The 16,829-nt window shown below is 34.9% G+C and overlaps 1 protein-coding gene across 1 annotated transcript; it reads right to left on the minus strand.

The window, feature by feature from the left end:
• Positions 1-1,368: 1,368 nt before the first annotated feature.
• Positions 1,369-13,020, minus strand: LOC100370280 (ATP-binding cassette sub-family C member 9-like). The gene is made up of 30 exons (XM_078013486.1): positions 12,421-13,020; positions 11,319-11,555; positions 10,972-11,166; positions 10,717-10,869; positions 9,915-10,070; positions 9,272-9,406; positions 8,987-9,149; positions 8,769-8,809; positions 7,890-8,183; positions 7,586-7,771; positions 7,427-7,505; positions 6,578-6,683; positions 6,401-6,499; positions 6,124-6,289; positions 5,833-5,970; positions 5,506-5,722; positions 5,139-5,347; positions 4,816-5,055; positions 4,535-4,692; positions 4,279-4,371; positions 3,783-3,885; positions 3,414-3,527; positions 3,202-3,313; positions 2,958-3,088; positions 2,684-2,762; positions 2,479-2,587; positions 2,291-2,394; positions 2,039-2,172; positions 1,804-1,866; positions 1,369-1,675 (listed from the first exon to the last, which is right to left on the minus strand). Exons 1-30 carry the CDS (start codon positions 13,018-13,020, stop codon positions 1,532-1,534), a joined length of 4,758 nt encoding a protein of 1,585 aa, XP_077869612.1. The 3' UTR covers positions 1,369-1,531.
• Positions 13,021-16,829: the final 3,809 nt, after the last annotated feature.

The following is a 16,829-nucleotide window of genomic DNA, read 5'->3' on the forward strand; positions in this document are numbered from 1 at the left end:
ACGACTTATTTACCACTTCCGTGTCACTGAGAATGTTCTAGAACCGTGCTGTGTCTGGGTGGAATATTCTATATTTTTTAGAAAATGGTTGAATAGGTAATAGAACACTGTAGGAGGCAATAGAAGGTAATGGAACATTCTAGAAATTTGTAGTAAGTTCCAGACTCATTATGTATGCTGATGTAATGGTCTATTTATAGACAGTGGGGGTATATATAGGAGAGTTGTTCAGCACTGAGTTCAGACCGGAGATCTTGTTGAATTGCATTGGAGTTTAAGTATCTAGTTATTGGAGTAGTGGAGTTTTACCGCGTTATTGTACTTGATGTTTGCAGAGTATAATAATACCAGTACCAGTTGAAACCTCATCTGTTGGCTCCGTGTTCGTATGTTATCATCGCCGCCAGGGAAGTCTTTCTGTTACTGTTGCCATTTTGGCATTTGAGCCATCACACCTGTACTATACCAATTACGGTAATATTACGTTGCGTATGACATTCCAACTCTAAATCCAGGTGGCTACCCTTCCCTTGGGATATACTGTATATTGCGGTATAATGTGCATTAACGAATGCTGTTCTAGAACAATGTCTCCGACATGTCTTGAATAGTTGTAATCAAACTTTACGACCCCAGTGTACGTCATGTTACAGTTATTAACATTCATTTGTTGCAAGATCTTATTAATAGTAATAAAATTCAGAGCTAATTTGCCAACTTTAAATTGGCTATTTTAGTTAGCGATTTGGGGGATTTTTTCAGAAAAATAGTGTGCATCACTGCGTGACAAAAAGAGATTGTTCACATGACAAGATGGTTAACGCTACATCAAATTGAACTGCATATGATTGAGATATTCAGCTTCACACACTTTCACAAGAAAAAATATTTTTTTTCCCAGTATTGTCCGCGGTTAGTACGTAACCATTTACACAGAATGGAGTTTATCATTTCTCTCTACGAATACCCTACGAAGGTCCCTCCTACAAGATATCAAAAAAGAAATACCATATTCATTTTTCAGTCGATATTCGCGAGTTGATAATTTTGATAGCTTGTTTGTAATTATATATAAAAGTTATAAAGTAGCCATGGACGTATGGAACAGCAATGTACATGAAACTAGAAATAAACAACATACTTTAGATGTTTTAAGCCAACGGTTTAACCAACACAACGCCGAACTGTCGATGGTTAGCTGCAATCTAACCGTGGCGCCCAATGACCATACCCTAAAACTGACAACGTCGAGTATCCGAAGAAAAAGTTCTTGCTCATTGTATATAGGATTAAATGTTTACAATCATAGAAGACAAGTTAGTGTAGCTCATACTGTTACCTTATACAAACAAACAAAACACAAAGCAGTGACGCAGAACATACAATGACATATTTAATAATATAACAATCACATGACATCCATACAACGAAACTAATTTGCCAGCGACCATGACTCGAATTACATTATTGTACTATCAAAGTGATGTCATAGGATGGTATTTGATGAACATTCAGACAGCTGATGACTTCTTCACTGATCAGCCGATCCAATCACTAATGACGCAAACATACTATCTTCTTTCTTGAGTAGATTATGTGGTGTATCATATTCTATAACTTTACCGTCACTCAGCACAAGTACAACGTCAGAGTCGAGGATTGTGGATATACGATGCTGAAAATATAACATTAAATCAATCTTTATGATGTCAGTTGATATGCTCGACATTTTAGATATTTGTTGTAGGATTTGCCAGCCGCCAAATACTTAGATACCACACCTAAACACACACACATACTTACAGCAACAGTGATGACAGTTCTATCAGCAAACGCTGTGGCAATTACGGACTGTAAAATATTATCCTGTATAGAAAGTATATATCTAGTCAGTTTCATTTGAAATGATTCAGCTGAATTATGATATATGACAATAATATAAGGTTATACTTCCAGAGATTCAGCAAATCCTAAGAAAATAGAATAACATTTCGGAGTAGAAACTAATATAACGTAAAATGGTTAATGAATTAATAACCGTTTTCAAGTCAATTGAAGCTGTTGCTTCATCCATAACAAGGACATGGGCTTTCCGTAAGAATGCTCTTGCAAGACATATTAATTGTCTCTGGCCAACACTAAAATTGTCTCCTTCTTCTGAAACATCAGCATCTGCCGAAAGACAAAAGCAATGGCGATTGAGAATGATTAAACACCGTTACACCTCCACCAATTATTTAAAATTAGTTTATTGACGTTGTAATAAAATCATCATCGCCAGTAGACGTACCCAACTGCATGTCTAGATCAGCTATAACTTGTTTCAACTGCGCAATCTCCAATGCTTTCCACAATTCTTCATCCGTCCTGTCACTTTCTGGATTCAGGTTAAACCTTTAATAATATAAGCAGTTAAGTTAAAATGAAATTTAGCATTCATTTGACAAGTACTTCATTAAATTACATTCATAAATTTACCTTATTGTCCCTTGAAATAAAACCGGATCTTGTGGTATAATTGCAAGCCGATTACGAAGTGTCAACAAAGGTACGGTTGAGATATCAACGCCGTCAATAACAATGTGACCTACAATTGAACCAATGACATTAAACATCCAGATTGTATATATAAATATTTGATTTGGGAATAATCTACAATGTTATTACATATATTTACACCTACCTTTAAAAATGTCAATGATTCTAAATATTGATAATACCAGAGACGATTTACCACTTCCTGTACGTCCACATATGCCGATCTATAACAATAATGACAATGCAACATATGGTCGTTATCCACATAATTTGAAAACCAGCTCAATTATAACATGTAAAAAATATATTTATATGCTGTTTTTGCTTTTCATTCGAACAGAGGGGAGACGTATCCCTACGTTACACTATAGTTTCCTTTCAATAAAACCATATTCAAAACTACAGTAACGTAATCCAACCTTTTGGCCACACTTGAATGTGATGTTTACGTCCTGTAACACGGGTTCCAAACCAGTGGCGTATCGGACAGAAATATTCTGTAATTGGATGGTTCCCTTGTCTGGCCAGGTGGGCGGTGGTTCGTATGTACCTATTACGTGATTAAATGACATATCAACGTATTACACAAATTCACGTTATAACACCATAGCCACGAATGTACACATGCTAACACCCATACAACATGTTAAACACTTAAGTCACCTTGGTAAGGTTCTGGCTGTACATTTGTGTAATATTCGACTCGTTCCACAGCATTCATTTGCATTTCACAGTCTGATGACAGACGTACTAGGTATGTCAAATGTCCAGATATCTGAAATAATACAATGCGTTATATGAATTAAACGTAAATATAATCTTTATTGCAAGTATAACAAGATGTAATACAAAACATTAACTGGGTTTCCACTCACAGTAAGTGCATAGGTTATAGACAAGCCTACCAAACTTGCTTCAAGACCAACAAACACACTGGTTAGCAATCCAGACAAGCCTGATATTAAGATAACCATAGCTCCGATGAGTTCCTGTGTAAATATACATGTGTGTAAGTGTACAGCATATATTTGAAATATGGAATCAAATTTCAAGATGGTTTTTAGAGAATATTAATTACGGATGTTCTCATATACTTTAGTAATCAGCATTCGTATAGTCCACCGTAGATGACGTTGAAATTGTACGTCGACATTCCACAATGCTTCAATTCAATTGTGGAAGTAACTTTCGCGAAATACACAACATACTTTATGTAAATAAACAGTGTGCAAATAGAGACTTACTAGACGAACAGCCACCCACCGAATACCCATGGATAAATATATCTGTGCCACGTTGTGAGCATCCAAGTGTCGTGATAAATATTCCCGGAAGCGTTTTTCATCTCTGCAAAATTCAATATCTTAAAAATATTTTCTTAAATGTACAGAGTTATGTGTAATTGAGAAATAACAAAACAGCTAGTCTAACGAGACGCATACATTGATTCAAATTAGTAAATAGATGAATACTGCTCGCACCGATTAATATAATATACAGTAGATGAAATTTGATAATTGTTGTATTGAGTAACTATTCAAAATAACTAGACGTTTCGAGCAACGGTATTCCAAATAGTTACATAACGACTATCAATAATTGTTTATCCTATAGCATAAGCTACTTAAAGGGCTACAATTTGGTTTATGGTGCATGATGGTACTTCTTGGTATCTCAATGAAAGAACATGACTTCTCGAAAAGACAGACAAGACAGTGAAATAGATTGGATCTATTTTACCTGTAGGCTCGTATTGTGGTCAGACCACCCAGTGTTTCTGAGAAATGAGCATATACAGGCGATCTTGTTATGCTCGTAACCCTTTGAAGTTCCCTTGAAATTGAAAATACAGTTAAATCGTAGTTGATACATTAAACCATTAGATGGCGATAACAGAGTAAATGAAATAGTATATATAGATATATATATATATATATGTGAAATTCTATTGTTAAGTAATATGGCTTCTGATAACGATCGTTAAACATACTCGTACCTTGATGTAGTGAGGTAGTACTTTTGTAACACGAAAAATCCAATGATCACAGGCGTAACAACAGCGAGGAATATTGGTGTAACAACGCTATTAACAATTATGGCAGACAGACAAAGACTCGTATTGTTTAATATTCCAGAAACTGTCACCCATAATCTCTGTGAAAAAGAAACGGATCTTACATCTTTTAATGATTTAACACAGAGTATCAGTAGCATAGTACTAACATATATGTTTAGATATGAGAATTATACAAATATTCAACAATCCATGTTAATTACCTGATCTATTAGATTTGTATCATCTGATAATCTATTCAATATCCGTCCAACTGGCGTTGTGTCGAAAAACCTCAATGGTGCATGGACAATATTACGCAATAGCTTTATATGCAGTCTTTTTGCACCAAGTAACGAGAATATAATCTGAAAGCTGATTGCTACAAATACTAATCCAATATATGTGAATGAAAATCCTGCATATCCACGAAGGTAATAATCCAATTCATCGTCCAACTCGTCCTAGATAAATGGTAAATATAATTTGAAATGTATATAATCAATAAGATTAATACAATATTAGACAAAATTTTGTGAAAACGTACTATTGTTTTGTTATTTGAGTCCTTTCCAGCTTCTGACCATTCTGCCAACCAAAAGTTGTTCAAAATAAGCGCTGTAGCTTGGGCGATATATGCAAACAGAGTTAATAAAACCAATGGATATCTAATGGCCTTTGCATATGCTAAATAAATAGCCCAGGATACTGACCCAGTCTCGCGTTCCTCTTTCACAATTAAAGTCCCAGTCTCATCTGTTAAATCAAATACATTTATTTTAGAAATAACATTTTATACAAATATACATTTTAACTGAATTAAGTAATTGATTCACATTGTGTGGCACAACATAACAGATACAGAGGAATAAATGATGATATCTGAATTATAGTTTATTGTCCCTCGTACTCACCATCGTTATCATCAATATCATCCCCCTTTTTTGAAATTATTGGTTTTAAAATTTCTCCCCCTGTTTTAGTAGTATCGTCTTCACACTCGCTTTCTTTTTCGGATTCGCTTATCATTGTTATCGTCTGCTGCCATTCTGCATACATATCTGGGTCATTACTCTGTATATCTTTGAGATTACCACTTCTAGATATCATACAGTCATCCATTACAACAACCTAACCGTGCACAAACCAATACACAATTTTATATGTAGTAATCAATAGGTATTTTAAAAAAATGTCACTTTGTTGATACAATTTACCTGATTTTTTAATTGTACTTTTACCTGATCTGCATAACGTAAATACTGTATTTGATGTGTCACTAGAATGACTGTTCTGTTTTCATCTTTCAAGAATCCCAGAATTCCCTCTTTCATAAGATGGGATCCAACATGTACATCCAATGCAGACAGTGGATCATCCTACATATAATAACAACATATTCAAACTTTGTACAAACCTTGCAATGGATCGATATTTTTTAAATGAGTTCGATTTGTATTATATAAATTATTCAGCGACTTGTTCTGCAACTTTTGCGTCAGTAATATTGCTCGCTAATTTGTTCAGCTCACCAGTAAAACTATATCTGTCTGACTATATAAGGCTCGTGCAACACTAATCCGTTGTTTCTGTCCTCCACTGAGGTTGATACCTTTCTCTCCGATCTCTGTCTGATCACCGGCAGGTAGTATATTTATATCAGGATGAAGTGCACACACTTCTAAAACAGTTTGGTATCTAAATTGTTATAATAATATGTAGACGATGAAAGTTTACCATAATCTGATGAATAAATAACGTAAATGCACTCTTACTTTAGGTATCAATATATTTGTTAATGTTATTTACCTTTTATAATCAAATTTGCTACCAAAAACGATGTTATTCCGAAGTGAAACGTTTTGTAGCCATGGTTTCTGGGGACCATAAGAGATTTTACATCTTGCTCTGAAATATAAGGTAATCAATGAAGCGACAACTTTTGAAAAAATATCCCACATTTATAAATCTTGAACACAAACTTACCTATTGAATTGTACTGTTCCAGATAATGTCGTCAATTCTTTTAGCAATGCAGATAATAAAGAAGACTTGCCACTACCTACCATTCCAACTATCATGGTTAGTGTTCCTGAGACGTGAAAGGAAACATTAACAGTTATCGAAACATTTTATTTCATAATTTTATTTAGATATTTGAATAACATATGAATGTATAGATTAAGACATTTGCGGAGAATGTGGTTACAATAAAATATCAACGAAAGCTTAGAAAGAATCCCATGTGCTGAAGGTATTAGAAGCATAAAAAAATAAGGAATACTGTATTTTCTATATTAGAAGCACACCTTTATTACACAGTAAAAATTGTGCTTATTGCATGGAAAATCATTGACATATTGTATTTTCATTGCCTTATTTTTACCATATTCTTGAAACGTGTTTCATTAAAATCTGTTGAATGGTAAAATTTTCTGATTAGTATGCAAATTAGGTATTATTAATATGCTACAATAAACTAATCAGGTCTGCGAATATTCCAAGGCAACTATGTGCCAAGTTTCGTTGAGTATATGAGAAACAAGTGAAAATGCTTAAAATTGTCTAATTATTATGAACATTAGGTAATTAATAGGCACGTATTTTAACCAAAAACTAATCAGGTCTGCGCATTATCCCATAGCATTTATGTACCAAGTTGTATTAAAATATGATGACCGTGCTACATAAACAAATGAAAATGATTAAAATTGGCAAATTGAACATTTCTAAGTGTAGTTATTTATTAGAACTTTGCAAACTCGGATAATTTTGTTATGATAACAATTCGAGATTGAATATTTGTCTCATTCTCATTGACTATTTTATCATTACCTGTAGGTATTTGAAGATTGATATTACGTAAGAGTGCTGCATCTACATCCCTGTCCCAAGCGAAGTTACCATCTGTAATCTATAAAACAAGGTTAAAAGTAAACTTTTTTTAACATATTGTTTTTTGCTACTCTTTTTCAAATTTTGAATTACCTTTACCTTTATAGCAACGCCCTCTGGCAGGTCACTCGTTTTTGTCAAAGCCATATGCGAGTCCATACAATCAAATGTGCCATATGATAGTGTCACGTTGTTATCCAACAGAGGATCAGTATGTTTCTCTTCATAATACTCATTGTTTGGCGTGGTCTGCTCAGTATCACCGCTTTGGTTGTTATTCCCGACCTACAAAATAGAAAACAAAATAACTTAAAACTTCATCGTAAAAGGTGATTCAATTAATAGCATAAGGTAAAAGCTAGAAAGGAAACATATTTGGTGTGTAATATAATCCAATACATACTTGAAATGTGTCGGATTGCTCGAAATATTCATCACTACATTCATTATCATCGTCGATGGAAGAATGATCATATCCCCTGCTTAGTGGTTGCCGGCCATCATCATGCTGTTCAATTTCGATAGCAATAAAGAACTGTTGCAATCTTGCTGTACTCGCAATAGCTGACACAAAGAAGCCAATGGCATTTGGTAACAACACTAAAGGAATTATCAATTGGTTGAAGAGTGCCAATGAAGAGAAGGCCAGCTCTGGCGTCAACGGAGTCGGACTGACGGCAGAGTAAACAGCGAATGACTGGACAATGAAATTAAATACATAATGTTAAGGTAGAATGCTATTCTTCAACGTGTGGACATATGTTAGCGCCAATGGCAATATACTATATGTCGTTTCATTCATCGTTATATATATATATATATATATAGTGGTTTTAAAGAGAAACTTTTGAGAGAAACTGTCAAATAATAAGCATGAAATAACAATTTAGCAGCGATTCCTATTGATTACAATAACAACACATTTAAAACCCAGTAAAACATTTTTAAATAACATGTTTCAAGTACATTGTTGACGCTATCATTTGTTAACCCTTTCTTTCAGCCATATGAAACGTGCTCTAAAAATGTCCTAAATATACATACATATAATTGTATATGACAACTTTATTCATTCAGTATTGTACATGTACATCGATCCCATTATTTTATTTCATTTCTTTAACATCATGACATGACATTTCACATATGTAAAAATAAAATAAATTACATTCCTACCTCAAATTTTGTCAAATTCTAATCATTGCCACAACGCATATGTACGCAATAGCAATGTTTTTTTTTTATAAAACACTTAACTAATATATCATAATGTTGTACTTACAACAAATGTTACCAATGTAGGTAGAGCCTGTGCCAGGAAAGCTGAAACGTATAAGCGTGGTTAATTTACTGTGTATAGTCACTTAGGCGAAATAATATGTATACAATACACTTATCGCCAATCAACTAGTATAATTCAACAGACAGGGCCTAATCTTAGCACGTCATTAAAATAGTTTAAAATAAAACCATAAAATACATGACATGATGTATACCCACAGGTGAAAATCATCAGGATGCCTAGGTTCAACATTCTGCTCACTTCACTTGTACGTACAGTCTCAATGGCAGATGAAAATAATTCTTCCCACCCGTAGAGTTTTAGCAACTTGATTCCTTGCAAAAGTTCATTGGATTTCTTCATACGCTGATCGGAATATTTCTGTAATAGATACACTATGTACTAAAATGAATGTCATGTAAACACATATAGGGAATACTATAGTTTGTAGTGTCTATTGTGTAGTTACACAGTGATTCAAATCAAATACATTGTTCACTCACCAGTACTGATCGTTGAACGTTAGACATAATATTTGCAATCTTATATTGTAATGGTGTGGCGATCAGAAAAACTGAAGCTCCTATCAGAGATGCTACTCCTAATTCAAGGTATAGTAGTATCAAAATCACAACAAGCTGGGAAGAGAAAAAAAACATGAACAGAACAGAACAAAAATTGCGTTGAACATTGTATTACTATGTAATACTAGGCAAACCTAATAACACTTTACACCAAATATTAAAATAGTTATCAATACATTTCAGAAATTGTCATTTGAAGTGCAGTTTCAAAACATGTATAATTTCACGTCAGATATTTAAATTTGCTAAATTGTGGTACAATTCTGTGAATTAGGCCAAGAGTTCTCCAAAATAAAAAAAAAACATTCTACAACACATTTGACATTACAATAGTTTTAATTCATACTATAAAGTACAAAGCATTACAGTCTGGTTGAAATTTGAAGAAAGGTGTACATCCATTCATTTTCTTTTGACCACAAAACATTACGTCATCTGTCTGTGACCTGTTATTATTATTTATTCAAGTGATATATTAAAAATACAACATTGTAGTTATATGACAGAAAAGAAGCTCTAAACACTGCCTAATACATATAGTATAGAGCGAAGATTAAAACACCTGATATGGTATGGTCCAGAAGAATATTTGAAAGAAACAAAAGAACTGCAATGCCATTGCATCCACGGACATGTGATTAGTGATCTGACCAACAGTTCTTTCACCACTAGATAATGCCCAAGATGATAAACGAAGTGACTTCTCATAAGTGAAGCTCTGAAATGAAAATTACGTTCTTAGTATTCAATAGCAACTCGAATAGTAGCTCAGATTTGCAAATGTGAATAGTAGGCCAACTAACTCCCTCCTTCAAATCATATTATCGGTAAGAATATTCAAAATGGATTTGGGTTTGGGCAAGGTCATAATTAAGTATGTTTACATGCCATTCTCGGGGCTCTAGTATGGGTCAGACAGTATATTCAAATACAATACCACGTATATATTGCGACCGAGACTTCTACTATACATGATCAACATTTCAGAAAACCTATTAGAGATCATACCAGGGTTCAATTAGACGAACCGTGTGATTGGAGAACAATCAAATAAGAACAATTCCTTGTCCGCCACTTCATTTTGGTTCAACGTTGGGAAGCCATTAAATACTGCTTACAGCTATATTGATAATCAAATATGCAAAACTTTGTCTGACATTGAAATTAACGTACAACGCCAGCACTAGAGAAAATTGGTATATCTGATAGATATTAACCGAAGTCAACATTTTTATTAGTTTCTTCACTTCTGTAACCATGCTTAAATTATTCGACAAGTGATTATTTATTCAGAAATATTCACTCGCCTCAATGTTCCATCGTTCATTAAAGTGATAGATATTATAACATATGATTGAACTTACCTGTAGTGCCGATCGTACATTGACGGACTGGAACACAGAGTTATTTAAGGCCTGATGTTGAAATAAAGATTTTGCTAACACTGCCAAGAATATAACACCAAGAAGTACAAATCCGTTGCTGAAGAACTCGTTTACTGTAATATACGGAGTGATCTGTAATTCAAATCATGGAAATGTAAACGTTCATCATTTAATGTACGAGTGGTTTATTAGCTATACCTATAACATTTACGTGTCTTGACGACAGTTACTTACGTATTGATCAGGTTCTACGTCACTATACAGAGCAGCTGCATAGGTCACCACTCCTCCAACTGCAATAGGTGGTATGAAGCCCAGTGTATCAGCAATCAGTTTTAAAATCAAACACTGCAGGATGGTTACACCATAGACACGAATGTATGTTCGCCAAACAGATGGAATGCCATTCTTTTTTCTAGCTGCTCGTTCCTGTCAAAGACATAATAAAAAATGCACTTACATTAGTCGTTCAAGTTGAATGGATATTTGGAGAAGCTGTAATTTCTTAGCATTAGGACTTTTGGAATACATGCACAACCTCAGATTTACCATTTTTGTCATATATAATAATGCTTACTAACCCGTTCTTTTTCATACCCAGCTTCAAAAGCCCTGTGAATATTTTTACTCGAAGATTCGTCTGGTAAACACCCCAAATCGGACAGCTGTAACGGTTTCTTGTAACCGAGAATGAACACCCAATTCAAAGACCAGAACGCGACACGGGATAGTATATTTGTATAATTGTACACAAAACGCATGTTCTGATTCTTCAGGTCACGTGGGTACGGCTTTTCTTCGTACAACCAACCCCAAACCTGTTGAGATCAAACAAAACATTCACTAATAAAGCATGTATATTCGCTGGTTTATGTGTGTGATGAAATAATAGGCAAAGAAATGCTTTGGATCGAAATACTTTTATCTGTAATTTCTTGTTGTTAACAAGCTCTAATATTCAGTTTCGTTTTAGTAGCCCGAAAATCAGGACAGTTTTATCAGTACAGATGCAGAACCACGCGTTCACTCCGAACGGTAAAACAACACAAATGAAACACACACTTTGAACACGTAAACAGACTTCCAACATATTCTTGTCAATGAACAAGTTGAGGGACTGTCGTGTCATGTTGCTGTGCTGGAGTGTTTGCAGCTGAGACTTCGGACATTAAAATCACAACAGGATTTGTGTAGGTAAACCCTTAGCTTCGAGATGATTTTTACTAATGATAATACTAATTTTTTGCCTCGTCGCTATTGTCCTTTCAGTCTAGACGTTTTTTTCAGCATTTATTAGGAAAGTGCTCTGTCGAAGTTCCAAACAATACACATTTACTAGTTTTCAAGAAATAAAATAATGTGTACATTTTGCGCGACGTGGGCGGTTACGAACGATGGTAAGCCTCAATTTGACCTCACACTACAAAGTAAATGAAACACTTCACATCGTCTTGGCAACAGAGATACTGCGGACTATATGTAAACATAACCTGTAGTTTATGTTGACAATAAACTGATTAACCAATAATTTTATTAGGATTATAATAATATTGGTGGCATGTGATCAACAGTGACCCGTAGCCGACGTCTTCAATGAGAAAGCTACACCTGCCCTGTACATTGGGAATGAATACCTGTACAAAAATATATTAGACATTATATTATGATAATGTATGTACCTACCTTGCATCTGATTAAGTTGATTTCAACGCAAACACAACTACAATAAAATATTATGAGTAATAACGTAAGATCAAGTCGTAATATTGTGACATCAAACTCCAATTTGTGAGTCAGGTTAACAAGTTGGATACTTTCTCCAAATATAGCGAATATCCAGTAAGTCAATAATAACCAAGCTAATCGTGGTTGATTCCAGTATTCCATATGATGATAATACACTAAGCTGAGAATGGCACTTATACATGCCAGTATCTGAGGTATATAGAGATGTGGTTGCGTCGTGTCATGTCTGGTAATGTCCGTTAGGATCCCCTCACCGACGGCAACGAGTAAAATTATAAACAGAGACATCACCAATAACCACTTAATCGTGTGACCTGGGTATGGAATCAACGCTCGTGAGTAGTACAGTCGTAGACTTGTAAAACGTCCAAGCAGTACGAGAACGACTGGAATTATTACACAGAAAACTAAATGAATACATGCAATTACAGCATGTACAAAACAGTCATTTTTGAGACGACGTCCCTCGGTCACGGCGTACTCTTTGTCATTTGCGCCACACATCCACTCGAACTTAAATGTACTATTGACAGCCATTGCGATTGTTGTACACTCTCAGAATGACACAGTTTAGAAAACAATAATTAGGTATACGTCATCAAAGGATCCATGCGCTGTGCCTTGACGTGTACCTTACGTGTCGCTGGTGTAGTCGTGAATAACCTTCAATAAAACATGAATGTATAATAAGATATATTTGATATTGCAAACATATAGCACGTGACAACACCACGTGATCAAATTTCACCTATCACCAGTGAGGTTGAAAGGTTATGACTTAAATCAACGCATACAATATTAACATACATTTTCAGGGGCGGATCTAGGATTCTGGAATAGGGGGGCGATAAGTTGGTCGAAGACCTAGTTCGCGAGCGCCGATGGTGCGAAGCCCTTGCGGGGGGTTAAAAATAGGGGGCCCCCCTGATTTTTACAGGTGTTACAGTAAATACAGCGACGCCGAAGTCCAAGTTCTCTCGCTACACATGAAAACATTTTTTCTAAGTAAAACTAGGAATAAAACTCCTCAATAGATGGGTCATGCCTTCGTAAACGGAACCAGATGCACTAGCAGATGCACCAAGAGCCAAGTTTCAGGAGTCACTTGAATAAATATTCACAAAACACTTTCATTTATTCAGCGCATAGGTCTGCCGGGATAATAACCTTAAATATATACTATTTGTAGTCCTAAGGCATTTTGCCGCAAGTCACTCATTTGTAAACATTGCTCTAGACTCACAAATGTCTAAAAAAAACATACCGTTAGCGTTGTGACGGTTTTATTCTTCTTTCTGTTTTCAATCTATGTCACATTTTATCAATACTGGAGATCGATGACACAAGCTCATCCACTATCATGAGAAACGGTCTTTCAGTCAACGCAGCAAACTCTATCTCTATCTAACTCTCCTATTCTAGAATATTCTGGCATAAACTGTGCCCTCTAAATGTTCACTAGTCAATCACATGGTCATTACTGGTCGTAATAGAACATTATGCCAATCATAGACACTTCCGTTAACATAAAAGCCCCATAAAAGTCACCACTGGGGTTGGTTTGTATTCATAAACACGACCTCGGAAGTCTTTTTGCCGAATTATATATGTCAGTATTACTAATATTTTAGGACAATTGTAAAAAAGGTGAATGCAGACCTCAAACTTTTGGTATTATCATCTTTTATCAACAAATGAAGAAATTACATGGATTCTGTGCGCATGGACAAAGCGAGTTGAGACGGTTGGGGTAGAAACCTGGAATAACTCAACTGTTTATTCGCTTCAATCGATTACAAGCAAGTTACAATAAGACAACAACCTTTGGTTGGTTGGTTGAAAGAACTGTGGATGTGGCAACAGCAGTGGGTGTCTAATTAGGCCAGACTAACAGTTTCCACAAACATCAGTGCGTGATTGCCAAACGCTTCAACCCGAATCTGGCCGGTATTGTGAGGGAGCTTACACTGATGGCAAGTCTAATGGAATTTCGCGATCACATGATTTTCGCGTTCACCCCTCGTTTACGCAACTTATATTTATTTTTCAAGAATTGTTATCGGAATCGCAACAGACTGCAAGCAAGTCTAATTGTTTGGTAACTATTTGCTGCAAATGCAACAAAAATCAATATAAAAATAGTACCCACACAGCATTCTACAGGTTACTTGTATTGTAAGGACGTTGTTGACTTGTCCCCGCTACTGAATGGTTCAATACTAGTACTAGTAGTTTATTACGCAACTGTAATCTGCTTTGGATACAGTAAGGTAAAAATAGTGTAAAATAAAATATAAGTAATACAATAAAAAATAACTATAAATTTAAAAGGTCTAATACCTACAAATAAATCAGAAAGTACTACAAATCAGTAAATCAATGTATACACATACAAGCTTTAAGGATGTAGTAGACTTTCGTGGTAATTTTTTTTCTTGTATTAAACGGTGACTTATACAGGCCTTATATAGGCAGCCATACGATCTTGTTTTCTTTTATTAAATCACGTTTTTATTTCAAGAAAAAAACGGCTTTTTAAAACTAAAAAATAATTTACAAGTAACGGAAATCCCTGGAATGTGCACTTCGGCTAAGCCCCTCTGAACCGAAACAATAACATTTGTAATTAGCATAATCCCGCAAATAAACATTGCGTGTACTCGCCCCGTCAAATAACCGGATACACTCACTTTTTGCTGATAGTTCATCACATCGCATTTCTCTACTATATATTACTGTTCATTTATTTTGTATTGACTTAGAGTTAACAGGACCAGTGCAATATAAACGTGACCTTGATACTGGGATTGTGTTTCCCAGAGTGTTCAATAATAGAAGCTGATTTTTTGACTAACGTTATGTAATTGAAACAAAATACAAAAGTATATGATGGATTACAAAAGAGGCTATAGTTAATATGGGCAAATGGCTTGCTGTAGCCATTGGTAAATGTTATTGATTTTGCTGTGACAATGTATACATGTATGAACAATTACGTGAATATTGTGTTGTGTGTACTTGACTGTGACCCACCCACCTCTCAATTGTAATTTGACCAGTTGCTATTAGGCATCACTAGCATGGCTAGTTAAAAGACAACCATGTAAAGATAATGTGAATAGAATAAACGTCTGTTAATGAACAAGAAAATAATAAAGTTTTTATTTTTCATCTTAGCCAACAATAAACAACATTCGAGTAAGAATAAAGTAACAATAATTGTCAAGTTTAACCAGTAGGAGATACAGGTGATGGTTGAATTATCTCACTGGAAGAAAATAAAAAAACAAGTAAGTGGTGAGGATTATATAAAGGTAATGAATGATTTAAGTAATGTGTTGAGTTGTGGAATGTTCAATAGGAAGAACATTGTTGAAATAGATAATGCTTTGAAAATGATTGAACTTTCCATAATTAAATTTTGAGGCACATTGTAAATAACTGGTGAGAGGATGCTGAAAACACTACCGTGCATTCAAGCATCCTCTCAGTGAAAATAAACACAGGTTATGCTCATTTCCATTATAATGAGGTAAATTAGTGTTGTAAACATAGTGTCATGATTAAATCTGGTATGATGCGCATGAAACGATTCATGTGCAAAAGTGCATAAGTGTTGACGTAAGATCCAAATGATAGGTATCACCACCGACAACCAACTTGGTAGTAGTCATATTGCCGAAATACTATATCTTGTTGTTTTCAATGTGCAGCAACAATAAACTGTATACACAACCAGTGGTTAACTGTTTACAACATTGTACAAGACAGTATTATAGACCACATCATGCAAAGCTACAGGGTGTCGTACAAATCTACTTACTTACTTTTAGGCTATTCAGAATGAATAGGTGCAAAGAGTCTATATGAAATGTAATTGTACTTCATAGGAATATCACTGCCTTATATGAATGATATCAATCCCATCAGACTGATAGAACCCGTAAAGGTCATGAATTTATCGCATGGCAATGTGCCATCTGACATATAACCGGAGTAAATTGAACATGTGCAAATACAGCATTGTTGGTTTGCATAAGACAGTCCACACACATGCTATAGGAAGTAAATTCTGGTATCACCAATAACAGGGCTGTAAATGAGTCAACATCAAACCAGAAACATAGAATGTAAATGCATGGACCTGTTTGTACAGAATACCAGTTCATCCCTCATTATTTATGTGGGCCATGTTGAAAAGATCTCAAACCATTATGATGCCAATGAAAACACATTCGGTGTTTCCAGTATTAGGGTAAAAATATTGAGTAGTTAGGCAGAAATTTTATTAGTTTAAATTTGTTTTTTCCCCAACATGTTCAGTCTACATCAAATACAATTATTTT

This window comes from Saccoglossus kowalevskii, chromosome 13 (assembly GCF_978046115.1).
Source record: "Saccoglossus kowalevskii chromosome 13, keSacKowa6.1, whole genome shotgun sequence".
Classification (NCBI taxonomy): domain Eukaryota; kingdom Metazoa; phylum Hemichordata; class Enteropneusta; family Harrimaniidae; genus Saccoglossus; species Saccoglossus kowalevskii.